The sequence below is a fragment of the Musca autumnalis genome, unplaced genomic scaffold (assembly GCF_047663935.1).
Source record: "Musca autumnalis isolate F117 unplaced genomic scaffold, ASM4766393v1 scaffold_1, whole genome shotgun sequence".
Lineage (NCBI taxonomy): Eukaryota > Metazoa > Arthropoda > Insecta > Diptera > Muscidae > Musca > Musca autumnalis.
In genome coordinates, this window is record NW_027411644.1 from 309,939,116 (window position 1) to 309,955,685 (window position 16,570).

At 33.8% G+C, this 16,570-nt stretch overlaps 1 protein-coding gene across 1 annotated transcript; it reads left to right on the forward strand.

Annotated features, from left to right (window-relative positions):
- Window positions 1-8,026: 8,026 nt before the first annotated feature.
- Window positions 8,027-10,956, forward strand: kri (uracil phosphoribosyltransferase krishah). Its single transcript, XM_073964321.1, has 3 exons — window positions 8,027-8,509; window positions 9,897-10,257; window positions 10,326-10,956. The coding sequence occupies exons 1-3, from the start codon at window positions 8,247-8,249 to the stop codon at window positions 10,506-10,508; spliced, it is 807 nt and encodes a 268-aa protein (XP_073820422.1). The 5' UTR covers window positions 8,027-8,246; the 3' UTR covers window positions 10,509-10,956.
- The last annotated feature ends 5,614 nt before the right edge of the window (window positions 10,957-16,570 follow it).

Sequence of the window (16,570 nt, forward strand, 5' to 3'; positions counted from 1 at the left end):
TTAGAGAAGATTGTGGAGCCTGATGTATATATTGTCCCGTCTCGCTGGAAATGCTGAATGCAACTAAACATAATAATGAATTACAATGTTGAAGAATTATTTGGCAAAAATCGATTGTGAGATTTTTCCAATGTTATACAGCTGTAATAGGCAAGCAAATTTAAGGACATATTGTTTATGTTTATTTATACATACATGTTTATTCTTTTCAATTCCTAGATGTTATATCAATATTCAGCGAATCGCCCGATAAAACGTTAAGTGCAACAGAAGAAGACCTATTTTAAGCAGATAAGTCACTGGTGCGACTTGGCCAAGAAAATAAAACAAAAACGTTTTTCATTATTTATATGTTAAAATGTTTAGGCAGCCTTGAAAAAATTGTCTTTATTTACTAATTTTTACTTATGTGGTATCTTTGGCTTAGCCATTTAAAAAGATAAAAATACTGTAATACGCAATTTGTACATTTTTAGCATTTTCAATATTATTTGTTTTATTCTTTAATGAAATATAGTATTTAAACAAATGTGTAGCTTCATATTCTTATTAAAGGTACTATTTAGCTGTTTTATCTATGAAAAGTTCCAAATAAGCTGAAAAGTTTAGTATTGAAAATCTGGTACTATTGACTCACTACCTCCAATGTCTATACTGACTTACTACCTCCAATGTCTATACTGACTTACTACCTCCAATGTCTATACTGACTCACTACCTCCAATGTCAACACATGGTTCCCCAGGAACTACTGACTTACTATTGACATACTAGTTCCATTGTCAGTACTGACTTTCGAATGACACGTTCATACAAAATGTCTATAGGAAATTACATTAGTTGTCTACAGTTTGTCAGTAGTACTGTAGACAATGTCAGTAGTAAGTCAGTATAGATTCACTATTGACATTTCCTACAGGGTTCTTATTAAACCATGCAAAAATGTTAAAGTCAGGGATTTGTTAGGAATATAGTAAGAGTATTTTCTCAATCAAAAACCATGGGATTGGCATGTAAGGATACACCTATATTACTCTCCAAAGTTTTTGGAACTTTTAAAAGAAGGCCCGATTGCAGGAAAACTATACGTTTTAGAGAAAAATTTTCATAAAAAATTTTAAGTTTTCTCGGAAAAAAAAATTCTCGGCGCTAAGTGGGCTAAGCAAGAAAGCCGGGCGGCTTAAGGTAAAAACACAATGAAATACGCCGCTTTATCACGCTCAGTCTCATGTAAAATACTAAAGGCCTGCGTTCATAAGCTGCCTTGCCTGATTGCCTTGCTTTCCTGCTTCACTTCTGACATAATAAAAATAAGGGGTCGATCATCGATAACAACTATCGTTGAGTGGCGTTGCCAGTTGTCAAAATTGATCCACGTATGGAAACTCTCAACTGAAGTTGCGAATCTCAGTTCACGAAGCGGCTGTTTTTCAGCAACCACCAATTTTAAGTTGCAGTGAACATTTTTGAAGAAACAAGAAGTAAAATAGAAGGAAAAATAAACATTTTGTTAACAATTATTGATTCTTTGCATCATTAATTAATTTTGTGTATTAATATGGTGAAATTAACGCAAACCAACAGTTCGAAATATTAATTGATAAACTGAGTGAAAATCCAAACTTAGCCCGAGAAGTTCGGGAGTTTTGGTGAAACCCAAGCCACAGCGGATGAAGCGTGGAGGTCCATTTCGGACAGTTTAAACAGCCATGAACCTCCAACACGAATACCTGAAGGAGTGGCAGAGCCTGGATTCACTTTAAACCAAAGTTGAAAAAGAAAATGCCTCAAAATAAAATAAACTTCAACGACACTGGTGGTGGTCCATCACAATAAGTGAATTTATCGCCTTTGGAGCGGACAGCAGCAAATCTTTTGCAAATGAATTTGGTGACAAATACAGTAGGTTCAGTTTAAGTACAAATGACGAACATCCTCCTTTGGACCATAATGTGCACATGTGCTCCATCTATATAGCCAACTACACCAAGGAATTTCGTTTTTGGATAAAAATGGTTTTTATTTTGCCTTTTTTCCTCCTCTGTCAACTTCGAAACACACAATTTGTCCTCTATCAAGTGGACGATTTCCTTCAATACTCTCGACAATGTAGATTGAGCCATGCAATTGTTGAAATGATTGCCATGGGACTTTTGGAAACTTCCGTCCTCAAAGAATTGCAACGCTGCGCACACTTTTAAAAGTGGGGGTATTGCTGTTGATCTGTAACTTACTTTGAAGTCTTTAACGTTTCCACAACGTAAACTACGGCATCCTTTGGCAATCGATAATACGCCTTAAACCTGAAACAATTTACTGATTATACAAATCTTTCCACATGATCATCAGCTTACAGTGCAGATGGCAATTCCAATGGATTCGACTTGTCCCTCAAATTTCTTCTAATAGATGCAATGTCCTGTACTTCAATGTCCATTCATCATCAAAAAATAATTCCACCGAACTTATCTTTTTTGGGACAGCAAATAAAACTTGACGATCCGAAGATTCAATGGGCAGGTTATATTCCAATCTTGGGCTGTTTTCCAAATTTGCTGGAAAACTCAGCCAAAATATTAAAATATTGTCCAGAATACACAAAAGAGTTATCCAAAGCGCAATTATTTTTAAAATGTTTTTTTTTTTTTTGGCGAATAGAGGTCACGAGTTTGAAAAAACACTGATCGATAACATGTTTATCGACCACCCAGTTGAGTTGACAATAATGGTACAACATTTCGTCTCAGTCGCGCAGACAACTGACAACGCAACTCAAGTTTAGTGGCAATACAAGATAGACCCATAAAAGAATAAAGGAGGCCGAGCAAATTTCGAACTGGATTGCCCTTTTCTTTTTTATTCTTTTATCAGAAGCAAGCAAGGTAAGCAGGCGAGGCAGCTTATGTACTCACCCCTTTAAGTCAAAGTACTACCTAATTCAAATTAATTAGGCAGCATTTGAATTAGGTAGTACTTGGCCTTTAATCTTTGACATGAAACTGAGCGTGAAAAAAGCGGCGTATTTCATTCTGTTCACACCTTTAGAACCAAAGACCGAGGAAAAAGTTTGGAAGGTGGAAGGTCACACTAGAGTGGTTTCATTGAAACTTTTAGGGATTCTTAAATCGAGTTCCTCACTACAGCAACTTCATGATTTTACTCTAGTATGGAAATCGACCTAGGAACCCTGGATTTCACGAAATTGTTTCAATGAAACCATCTAGTGTGACCAAGGATAAGTAGTCCAATGCAGAGTTATGATTTCACTACGTCTTTCGATACAATCCACACGGAGTTATGAAAAATTTCCTCCGTTCGATACATTTTAGAAGCACTCGCGTAAAAATCCCTATAAGAATAGATCATATAAGGCAGATTATGTTAATCCCTACAAAATTTGTCGCAGTCTTTTTCCAGATACAAAAAAGAATGTCTAAAATTCTAAGTATTCCACACATCTTTCGGTGTAGTCCAACAGAGTTATGAAAAATGCACTCCGTTCGATACATTTTATAAGCAGTTGCTGTAGAGATCCCTACAGAAAAAAACAGTTGGTTGATCCCTACACATTTTTTCAAAAGATAAACAAGAGTGTATACATTTCGAAGAATTTGTTATAAAATAAAGAAATAACAACTTATGTTGCGAACATTTTTGCGGTAATTCACGAGTCGGAAATTTTTAATGGAGTGGAGTTGGAGTCCATGTCGATAGCTGAACTAGTGGTGGGAAGGCAACATAAAACAACTTCAGGATGATGAAAGACAATCAGATGCGCTTGGATTAAATAGAGAAGGGAGGAAGTACACTCAAATTTGATTGAATTTAATGGAAACTTTTTTAATTTGTGTTTATATAATAAAGTTCTTTGTATTCTTGTTTTACAAAAATAAAAAATTCATTTTATTTATTCTGGGATATTTCGCAATAGCTTGCATTTTTACTGCATCTTTAGATTCATTAAAAATGCCATCCGAAGAGAGGCTTTAAATTCAATCCAAACGACTACCTCAAAAGCTGTGAGTTGGATCGAAAACGGAGTGCATCCTAGCTGTGCGCTCCCTTGTAAAATTCATAAGTGAATTCATAGAAAAATATGTACTCCAACGGCAAATGTACTGTACACTTGTAGTGATTCAACTGCATCCGCGGATGCAAACTAATTGCTGGGATTAGTTAAAAATAAAGAAGTACAAACCATGGTTTAATAAGGCGGCCATCAGACCATCTGCTTTTTCACATGTATGTTGTCACTTTAGGTATACTAAGAGGTAATTTACACGAGGAAACAATGTTTCCTTGTTTCCTCTAAAACGTGTGTTCCGTTTTGATTCTCATTCGCAAAATTGGTCAGTGTTGGGAACAAATGTAGAAATGATTGTACAAAAACGTACAAAAGGCACTTTTGGATGGATATGTGCAAGAAATAAATAATAATTTCATAATAATTTATTTATTTTGTGTTGTAAAAAAATGTTTCTTGTAATTGTTATAGTAAGGTATTTCACTACTTCATGAATTGATACCCATTTTTTAACAATTTACTACAGGTAATACAGGTATTTTTACCCTCATGTGTCATACTTTTTACGGAATTGTTCATGAATGGTTATTTATATTATTAACCCTTTCTTTTTACCTGTTTTTGTAGTTTTCCAAAGAATTGTTTTTTGAATATTCATGTACAATAGGTAGATAATCATTTTTGGTAACTTAATGTAAAAACGTACGTCTACGCTTGTTAAACAGCGCAACCCTGAAAATGCAATTACGAATGAGAATCAAAACGGAACACACGTTTTAGAGGAAACATTGTTTCCTCGTGTAAATTACCTCTAATATACAGAACAGCTGATGTCATACATGTGAAAAAGCAGATGGTCTGATGACGGCCTAACGGGCTGTTTACACCATCTATCAATGTCATATGAGCTGTCATTTCTTTCACCCATTCGACATTCTCTATGTTTGTCAAAATTGACGTCATCCATACAACTTTCAATTTGTGCGTTCATACCTACAAGTCTTATTTTCGTATGACATAACCTATAAATATAAAAACAGCTGTTTTTGTCATTGTTTACATTTATTGTTGAGTTACAAATTTGCGCAAATTTTTAATTTTGGTTGAAGGAAAATGAATATGTTTGTTGTGGTAGAATAGGTTTTTGGGATTATAGAGGCATTCATGTTTTGCCACAAAGCAATAATTTCCAACACTGCTCCTTTCGACCCATCGATCTGAAAATAACATTATAAACACCCTTTATTTACTTTTCTAAAGACTTAAATATACATAACTTTCCATTTCCTTATTTAAAAGATTTTGTTTTTCAATTTTTTTTTTGAGAATGCCAGAAAACAGCTGATAAATTTATGTTTACATACGAGAATGCCGTACCAAATAGAGCGCTCCCTAAATGAAAAATTTACATATGAGTTGCCAAATCATTTTGATAGATGACAATTTTCATAGTGGTCACAATATGTGTACAACATTCGCAGGTAGAAAATTTGACATCTCATACGACATTGATAGATGGTGTAAACAACCCTTAAGAAAGGTTAGCTAATAGTACGTTTATACCCAGCACTCTTGCTTATCTTTTGAAGAAATGTGTAGGGATTAACCAACTTTTTTTCTGTAGGGATCTCTACAGCAACTGCTTATAAAATCGAAGTGCATTTTTCATAACTCTGTTGTGAAATCATAATGCTAAGTTTACATTTACGAAATCCACTCGATTTCAACTGTCAATTCCATATCTCAAACGTCAAATGAAATCTCATCTGAAATCCTTGGATTTCATTTGACGTTTAACCTATGGATTTGACAGTTGAAATCGAATGGATTTCGTGAATGTAAACTTAGCATAAAGCTTGGTTTACATTTACGAAATCCACGTATATGTTTTCATTTAAATCTACCTCTTTACTTATACCATGACGAAAACAACAGAAAACTAATGAAAAATAAAATTTTGCCGTGCAGATGGAATTGCATATGGGCGAGAAAAAGTGACAGTTGCTATGCATAAATATATAAAAAGCAGATCGTGGAAAAACCGCTTAAAGTAAATACTACAACAAATACAACTCAACAACAACCACATAGAAATTTGTTCTTGTTTGTAATGTTGTATTACGTTTACAATTATGAAATCGAGTGGATTTCAACTACCTATCCCTTCGCGTATAAATTTCTTTGAACTTTAAATCACAATGATGTTTTTGTTTTTTTTTCATTAAATACCCAGCAAAATGTTCGATGCCAAAGATGACATTCAATCATGGGTGCAAGTGATCTAGCATGTCATCTTTTTAGCATCTTCATCGATGAATTTTATATGAGCGTGGACCCCAAAAGATGACGTTCTTTTCTGGATCCTAAGCATGTCATTTTAACCAATGCGTTGACATGTCATTTCCACCAATGCTTTGGCATGTCATTTCCACCAATGATTTGACATGTCATTTTCACCAATGCTTTGACACGTCATTTTCACCCATGCTTTGACATGTCATTTTAACCAATGCTTTGGCATGTCATTTTCACCAACCCCTTGGCATGAAATTTTCATGTATTGTTTGGAAAATGGAAATGCTGTATTGAAATATGTATGGTTTTCATGAAAAACAAAACTCTTTATTAATTCAAACGAATTCATGAAATAACTACAATTAATTTATCAGTTTAGTTTTTCAAAAGTTTACATCCAAAATTGCAATGTAATCTCCACCGCTGCAACGCAAAAGATTACTTCCTCCGTTCTCCGCAACTGATATTCTTTCATCTTACAAAAGGTTTTTTCAATTATCTTCCCATCACCAGTTCAGATTTCGACATGGACTCCAAATGCACTCCTTTAAGTATTTTTATTTCGTAAATTACTTTTATTTTATAATTTTGTTATGTATTTTATAACAACATTTTGGTAATTTATACTCTTTTGTTTAGTGACGAAAATATGTATGTAGGGATCTACAACCCGGCTTCCTTTAGGGATCTCTAAGAACAAAATGTAACGAACGGGGAGGAGAGACTTTTTATGGAAAATACCATTTATGCTTAATCAATTTATTTTTAATTGTTTCTTTCCAAAAGTCGTTTCTTCTTTATTTTCAGATTCTTGTTCCTTTTCGTTTCGGACTTTTTTTTAATTCCAAGAAGCGAGATTTAATTGATTTCATTCTATGTCAGATTTAGACAGACAAGGGAACTTTTAAAATAGCAATGTGTGCAGTCCAATTCTATTTTTAGCTCGATGGTTGGGACTTCATTTTTATTGCAGACATTTCGAGCTTCATATAATACCAATTGTTTAGAATTTTTAGTTGTTTGATATGCAGGAAATGTAAGACAACATCACGACGACAGTTCTAACAACTTTGGTCTGTTCCAGAAACTGCAAGAATCTACTTATTTTTACTACGATAAAAATTTTTCCTTTATGTTATCGGAAAAAATAGTAAAAATTAGTAGATTTTTGCAGTACTGGAACATACCAAAATGAAAATAAACAGGTGTATAAATAAATGACCTGTTCCCGTACTTTATAAAGTGGTAAAAGTCGTAAAAGTTGTAAAAGTCGTAAACGATTTTCATATAAATTTTGTGTACGGGAACGCAAAATGTGTAAAAGTGGTAAAAATTGTAAAAACTTTTTAGTTCTGGAACAGAGCTAAAAACACAAACGTCATCTCTATTGGATCGATGGAATGGGTACAAATGCTGATGAAAAGATCGGATCTTTCACGACTTCCTTTGCATTGGTTCAAATCCTAATGAAAAGATCGGATGTTTCACGACTTCCTTTGAACCAATGCAAAAGATGACATGAAATCACGTCATCGCAAAGAACCCCTTCCGTCAAATTTTGCTGGGATAATCCTAAATTTTGTTCCCCATGTTTTAAAATTTTTTCCTAGTTTGGGGAGAAATCCCCAATACTGGCAACACTGTGTACAGGTAGGAAAATGACAACTTTCTTTTGTCGGGCGTATGACGTAAAAGGTTACGCGCAGTAGCCGTATTTAACTTTTCACCGCAAGTCAATTCATCACGTTTTCTTCAATTTAAATCAGCTGTGGCCGTACTTAATTCCATGAGTTTGTAAATAAATAGAAAGAAGAAACTAAATAAAACAAAAAGTTCATTTTATAACTAACCGGACGAGTACTTAATAGAACGGGAATCGTCGCATATCGAGTCGTTCATTGTTTTTGAAATTTACAAACAACAAAAAATGTGTGCATCTACTGAGAATTTAACCAATACAGAGAATAAAAATGCCGCAAGTGACGATGCTAACAATACCACAACAACAACACAAACGCAACAAGGATTGTTGATGGAGGTGGGTTCGGGAACGGAAAATGTTGCCAATGATAATTTGCCGATACCTGCTGTAACGTCACAGGAGGAAATACTACGTGAATATGGACCCAATTTCAAAATATTACAATGTAATCCACAAGTTCACGAGCTATTAACAATCATAAGGGATAAGTAAGTATTTTCTTCTTTTGAGTAAGAGAGAGAGAGACGAGGGAGATGATTTTGTTTTGAAAAAAGTTTATATAGGTTAATTGACATAAAAACAAAACATACATACAAACGAACGAACTTGAGTGAAGATTCCAAAGATTCCACGTATCATTTTAGTTTGTGGGTTCGATTTATATTTATGTATGTGTGTATGTATGTCGGTCAACCATAGAAAACACATTTATACAATTAAAAATCAGGTCTTGTGATGTATTCCATATCGTATCAAGGACCTGAATTCTTATAATATCACAGCCAGCGGCCAGACTCTAAAAGTGTTTAAGACCAGTGCGAAATGCTGGGATTACGTATGAAAGGACATAATTTTAAGTAATGTATATAAGGCTTAAACATTGGGCCAACGATATTAAATATATGTTAATTTATTCAATAAATTATTCAATAGTTCTGAAGCATTGAAGGCCAAGGTCAAGTCAACACATTGAAGCAGGTCATCAGTATAAAAAATAGTTTATGATAGACTCGGAAGAAATCATTTCGTTGCTATTAAAATTTTTAGATAAAACTATTTGATAGAAGGCTGGTTGGAGGAGACTACGTGGTCTTTCATGGAAGTCTAATAGATCCTTTAATAGAAATCAAGAATGGCTTGTTTCGACAGGAAATCGATCTAGCGCACGTCCAGGTCCCTTTGCCTCCAACATATGCTCTGTTCCAGAACCTGCAAGAAGCTACTATTTTTTACTACGATAACATTTTTTCATTTATGTTATCGGAAAAAATAGTAAAAATTAGTAGATTCTTGCAGTTCTGGAACAGACCAATAGTTTGTGATTAGAGCTGGCAGACTATCGATATGCCCAACATTAGATATTTTCGATATTTCATTTCAAAAAATCGATTACTATCGATATTATCGTTAATTTGTCATCACCATTAATTTGGAAATGTAAATGGCAAAATGTCGATGCTTTTGTTGACATTTCATAATATAATTCATAAAAATATAAAGTAGAAAAAACGGCATAAGATGAATGTACTTGTCCACAGGTAGATCTTGGAATGCTGATCACGCCAATATGTTTATCATGTTTTGGAAGTCCGTATTTCGTGTTAGCCCTGTTTAGCATCTGTCCATAGAAGAAAGTCTTAAATCGCGGCCGCAGGCGGGCTATTTTTGACAAAAATGTAATTTTTGAAAACTTTCTGTGGAAAAAGTTTCAAAACCAGCCACTACATTCAACTTGCTCCACATACCCTGAGTGTAGTGAGTAAAAATGGAACCTCTACCGGTCCTACACTCGAGTATTGTAAATAAATTTTAATGTTAATACTTCATTTATTTTCACATTTCTGATTCATATGTGTATTTCTTTGTCTCTTTCAGAAACACCACAAGAAGTGATTTTAAATTTTATGCCGATCGTCTTATACGTCTAGTCATTGAAGAGTCCTTAAATCAATTGCCATATTCCGATTGCAGCGTTGAAACACCAACTGGTGCCATTTACAATGGTTTAAAATATCAATCTGGCAATTGTGGTGTTTCCATTATACGGTCCGGCGAGGCTATGGAACAGGGTTTACGTGATTGCTGTCGTTCCATAAGAATTGGTAAAATTTTGGTTGAATCTGATTCAGATACTCACACAGCTCGTGTGGTGTATGCACGTTTTCCCGATGACATTGCTCGTCGGCAAATTTTACTTATGTACCCGATAATGTCGACGGGTAACACAGTATTACAGGTATGAGGATCTTGAAAATTAAACACTAACTAAATTTGTTGTTAATATTTATTTGTTGCTTCTTTTAGGCTGTCAATGTCCTTAAAGAACACGGTGTACCCGAAAGTAGTATCATTCTGTCTAATCTCTTTTGCACTCCCTTGGCTGCAACTTGTCTTGTTCGTACATTTCCACGTTTGAAAATACTCACATCCGAATTACACCCCGTTGCACCAAATCATTTTGGTCAAAAATATTTTGGCACCGATTAAAAGAAGCTGCAAAAAGAAAGAGAACGTATGGCTTCCTCCATTGTTGGCTGGCCATTTCAAATTGTGCTCGCCTGTTCGAATAAGCTTTCTGCCAAGTTATAATGTCACAAATATATAAATTATTGCAAACCATTAGCTTTAAGTAAAACAAACAACAACAAGAAGAAACCCACTAACTACTATATTGACTGTTTGGTCTTGTTTCATTTCTTCTACTAGTAATAATAGTCATTTAATTGGTATTTTTGTCAAAGTTGTATTCAACACTACTATTTGTATATACACACAACAATTTTTTATCAATTGAATAATGACGATTTATTTATATTAAAATGAGATATTTGTTATAATTTTCACATAATTTTCAACCGGGATAGTTTATTTTTTATTACAAGACCGAAAAAGAAAACAAAGAAACAAAAATAAATTATTGCAATTTATTCTAAAATCTAGTTTTTGAGTTACATTTCTAAATTGTTACTTTGCAAGGATGATAGTCAATATTAGCTAAGTCGTACCACCTACGTATATAATTTCGTTTTGGTTGTCGCTCAACTCTAAGGGGTAGTTTACACTATATGTAAATGTCATATGACACGAAATAAAAACATTCCATATCTACCCACGCAAGCAATATGGAGACGTAATTTTATTAAATTTTTGCTGGTGTGGACGCACAAAGAAAATGGCGTAAGAAAAGTCCCCAATATTGCACATATTAGCGCCTATATAATGATGGAAAATTTCATGTCATATGACATTTACATATAGTGTAAACTACCCCTAACCAAACTAAATGAGGCAATGGCTAATAATCATAGTCTGACAAGAATTTCATTCATTTCATTCTATGGTAACTAACCTTGCATAATGTGACTGGACACTAGTGAATATTTAGAATTGGGCGCCAAACATTGAAGCAAATTTGGGGGGAAATGTTGGGTCATAAAATGTAGATAAAATTCTCAAAATACATTAACACGTTCGCGGTCGCAAAAAGAACTCAAAGAGGTGCAAAAAATTACACCCAATTTTTTCGAAACTAATTTTTGTGTATTTATTAATTAATTATTAATATTATTACAATTTTTTATTTATTATATTATGGATATATGGTAACATGGGGCGCCTTCGCCACGTTTTTGTTTAAAATGCTCTCATACCGGCACCGTTAAAGTTTTTTTCAAATATTATTTTTGGTACAAATATTAGCATATCTTGACTATAAGTTTTGGTATATAAATGATTATAATTATGTTTTTAAAATATTTTTTTTGAAAATTTACAAAATGTCTAAAAAGTGGCGAAGCCTCCCCACCCATGGGGTAGCTTCGCCATCGATATTGAACATTCTCCAACGGACTCTAAAACTGGAATTTACCATAATTCTTCCTTAATTATCAACAGTATGCAAAAAGGAAAATGTTTTCTATTGAATAATCAAAAATGATTTTAAAATTCACAAAAAGTAACCTATTCTAGCGGTTAATTGAAGAAGGTACCTTGAATTTAGGTACAAAAATCATAATATTACTAAAACAAGATACGTTTAGGATAATATTTGATTTTAACTTCACATTATAGTCTGATATATCAATGGTATAAAGAATTTAAGTTAAACATGACAAATTTCTAACATTAACCCACATGCTATAGCATTCACGCCATTCTACGTCACCATGAAAATGAATGCTATAGCATTCACGTCCGCGAACGTATTAAATCGGGTGATACCGTTATATGGAAGCTATACCAAAACGTTGACACCCATCTTTGAATTGGATCTGCCTATGGAAAAAAAATACAGTAGGGTGCAAAATTTTAGCGTTCTATCTCAATTATTGCGGACGCTAGAGTGATTATAACAGACAGACGGACATGGCTAAATTGTCTTAGAATTTTAGCCTGATCAAGAATATATACCATATAATTATGGTCCATGGTACAATAATACAGGTAGCATTATCATGCCAGCTGATGGTAACATAATGTGTCAATTGCATTTAATTGATGTCAAATTTTTACATCTTATGTTACCAAAAATTGCCGATGCGGCTACCTGTGTATTTGTACCATGTTATGGTCAGAAATAGTGTAAACAAACCCTTATAGCCCGTTTCCACGGTACGTCGTTCGTTCTCTTTTCGTTGTTCGACCCATAACTACGAATAAATTACTTATTTCCCCACACAAAATTCTATGAACGAACTACGTTGTTCGATTAGAAATACTCTCTGAACGACGGAAAAGAATGTCCCATCCATGATACAATAAGGAGGTAGCAGCAACTGCCGTTTTTGGTAACATAAGATGTCAAAATTTGACATAAATTCAATGCAATTGCAATGCTGGGCTTCAGCTGGGCTGATAATGCTACCTTTCTTATTGTATCATGGTCCCATCCCTAACAAATGAGAGAATTTATCGAAAAAATTAATTATGACATGTCTAAATTCAAGATTGAAAAATTTGTTGAAAACACAAAAATTTTTAGAAAGAAGGAAAAAAGATGAATGAAAATTAATGAACTAAACATTTTATATAGATGCAGAAGGAAGTTGGTTGTGTTTCCTTCTTAATTCCACACACATTTCTTGTCCATTAGTTCAAAATCGCGTAAAAAATCAGAACCAAAAAGGAAACAAATAACTGAAAGTCTGCATACACAAACATTGTTTTGACATGTCTCTCTCTCTTTAATTTTGAAATGCCTGTGAAGTTATATTGGAAAAATTAATTTTTAGCAAAGGCGCAAACCATTCACAGGGTGACTCAGAGAAAACATATTTAACTAAAATTGGAGAACAAATTTGATCGCAAATTATAATTTATGGTCATAACTATTAAAATAACGGTAAAGTATAAACAATTCTGAACAAAATGAATGAAGGAGGCATAAATACGTGTTTAATATATATCAAAGAGCTGTATTGAAAAAGACACTGAACAGAACAGCCCATTGTGCCAAAACTATAAAAGATGGGCGGACGAAACTTGGCTTAAATTAAAAGCCTCTTGAATAGCTATCAGCCCATATATAGGTTTTATCCGAAATCAATTTCAGAGATCTGCATTTTTGCGATCTACCTTGGGCCCACCTATGAAAAAGACACTAAACAGAACAGCCCATTGTGCAAAAACTATAAAAGATGGGCGGACGAAACTTGGCTTAAATTAAAGGCCTCTTGAATAGCTATCAGCCCATGTATAGATTTTATCCGAAATAAATTTCAGAGATCTGCATTTTGCGATCTACCTTGGGCCCACCTATGAAATATATACTGAACATAATAAACCACTGTGCCAAAACTATAAAAGATGGGCGGACGAAACTTGGCTTAAATTAAAGGCCTCTTGAATAGCTATCAGCCCATATATAGGTTTTATCCGAAATCAATTTCAGAGATCTGCATTTTTGCGATCTACCTTGGGCCCACCTATGAAAAAGACACTAAAATCTATACATGGGCTGATAGCTATTCAAGAGACCTTTAATTTAAGCCAAGTTTCGTCCGCCCATCTTTTATAGTTTTTGCACAATGGGCTATTATGTTCAGTATATATTTCATAGGTGGGCCCAAGGTAGATCGCAAAATGCAGATCTCTGAAATTGATTTCGGATAAAATCTATACATGGGCTGATAGCTATTCAAGAGGCCTTTAATTTAACCCAAGTTTCGTCCGCCCATCTTTTATAGTTTTTGCACAATGGGCTGTTCTGTTTAGTGTCTTTTTCATAGGTGGGCCCAAGGTAGATCGCAAAAATGCAGATCTCTGAAATTGATTTCGGATAAAACCTATATATGGGCTGATAGCTATTCAAGAGGCCTTTAATTTAAGCCAAGTTTCGTCCGCCCATATTTTATAGTTTTGGAACAGTGGGCTATTATGTTCAGTATATATTTCATAGGTGGGCCCAAGGTAGATCGCAAAATGCAGATCTCTGAAATTGATTTCGGATAAAACCTATATATGGGCTGATAGCTATTCAAGAGGCCTTTAATTAAAGCCAAGTTTCGTCCGCCCATCTTTTATAGTTTTTGCACAATGGGCTGTTCTGTTTAGTGTCTTTTTCATAGGTGGGCCCAAGGTAGATCGCAAAAATGCAGATCTCTGAAATTGATTTCGGATAAAACCTATATATGGGCTGATAGCTATTCAAGAGGCCTTTAATTTAAGCCAAGTTTCGTCCGCCCATCTTTTATAGTTTTGGCACAATGGGCTGTTCTGTTCAGTGTCTTTTTCAATACAGCTCTTTGATATATATTAAACACGTATTTATGCCTCCTTCATTCATTTTGTTCAGAACTGTTTATACTTTACCGTTATTTTAATAGTTATGACCATAATTTGCGATTCAATTTGTTCTCCAATTTTAGTTAAATATGTTTTCTCTGAGTCACCCTGTGAATGGTTTGCGCCTTTGCTAAAAATTAATTTTTCCAATATAATTTCCAATATAACTTCACAGGCATAATTTTGAAAATAGAAACATATAAAAATATATTGAAAATACAAAATTATTCAGAATTTATGGAAAAAATGAATAAAATGTGTTTAGTTAAATATAGAAGATGCGTTTGAAGGAAAGTCTATTGCTTTTCCTATTCATTTAATGTATGTTTTATGTGTTTTCGGTTCAAATTTTCGTAAAAACAAGGAAACAAAAATGAAGGCAATTTTGTTTATGTTATTGTTAATTACGAATGATGTAGTGGAAACGGGTTAATTCGAGTACGTCGTTCGACCGGCGAACAATGTAATTGAAACGCTCGTGTGAACATGACATTATAAAACTTTTCGTTTCACATTTTCATAGAAACGTCCAAGGCACATTTATATATGGTCTGTTCCAGAACTGAAAGAATCTACTAACTTTTACTATTTTTTCCGATAACATAAAGAAAAAAATGTTATCGTAGTAAAAAATAGTAGCTTCTTGGTTCTGAAACAGAGCAATTTTTTTGAAATTTTTCAAATGTCAATTCCTTTGCGTATACGTCAAATAAATCCTCATTAAGAAGGTTAACCCTGCAAAAGGCTATAATATAAACATGGCCTAACAAACATAACAATCAGGTGGGCTTTGTGTCCAACTGTATAAATTGTGCAAGGCGAATTTAACAAGGTGAAGCAAAAGGCGAATTCAAACCGTAGTCTTCATTTGCTATAAAATTTTTTGCGCGAAGTATCCAAAATATGTAGAAGAAAACGGTAAAATATTCATCGCGAAGCTTAAAGATGTTGTACACAGATATTCTTTATAAAAGAGTAATATTTGTTATTTTTGATTTAAAAAATGTTTTGACAGCAAATGAAGACATCAGTTGGTATTATTAGGTTCGTCCTTGCATTTTATACACTTTCAAAGGAAAAAAATTAAAAAAATGACAACATTCAGTAAACATTTTCAATCTGATTAATATTTACGATTATGTTATTTGAATATTTTATACTTTTGACAACTTTGAACAGGTGATTAAAAGTCATCTGATCAGACTTGCTTTTGCTGGGAAAATTTGTCCCGCAAAAATTTTCAAGTTATCAGTCACAAAACTCTCCAGAAATCTCTCCAAACTCGCTCTCTTTTGATGGATAATTTTGTTATCGAACAGCATTCAGTAAATATTTGTACGAATTTCTACAATATCGTACAGACCTATTGCTGTTATCAATTTCAGTAAGTTGCTTAGCCATCTGTAACCAAAATATGGAACTATTATCATATGTTTTTGGAAAATTCATATGTTCAAGTCCATGGCCCAATTACAGGTTATGGGTACTTTACACGATATGTTTTTTACATATGAGTTGTCACTTTGCATATATATTTTGTATTGGAGAAGTGACAACTCATATGTAAAAAACACACCGTGTAAAGTACCCATTAGAGTTGTACAATCAAGTTCATTTGAAAGATCTAGTTCAATAGTTCAGCTCTTTTGACTGAACTAGTTCAGTAATCTAGTTCATAGTTCACTATCCAGTTCATTCATTCGGATCATAACCGTTCAATCAAACGCATACATACACCAAATAGAAACAAACAATAGCAAAAATCT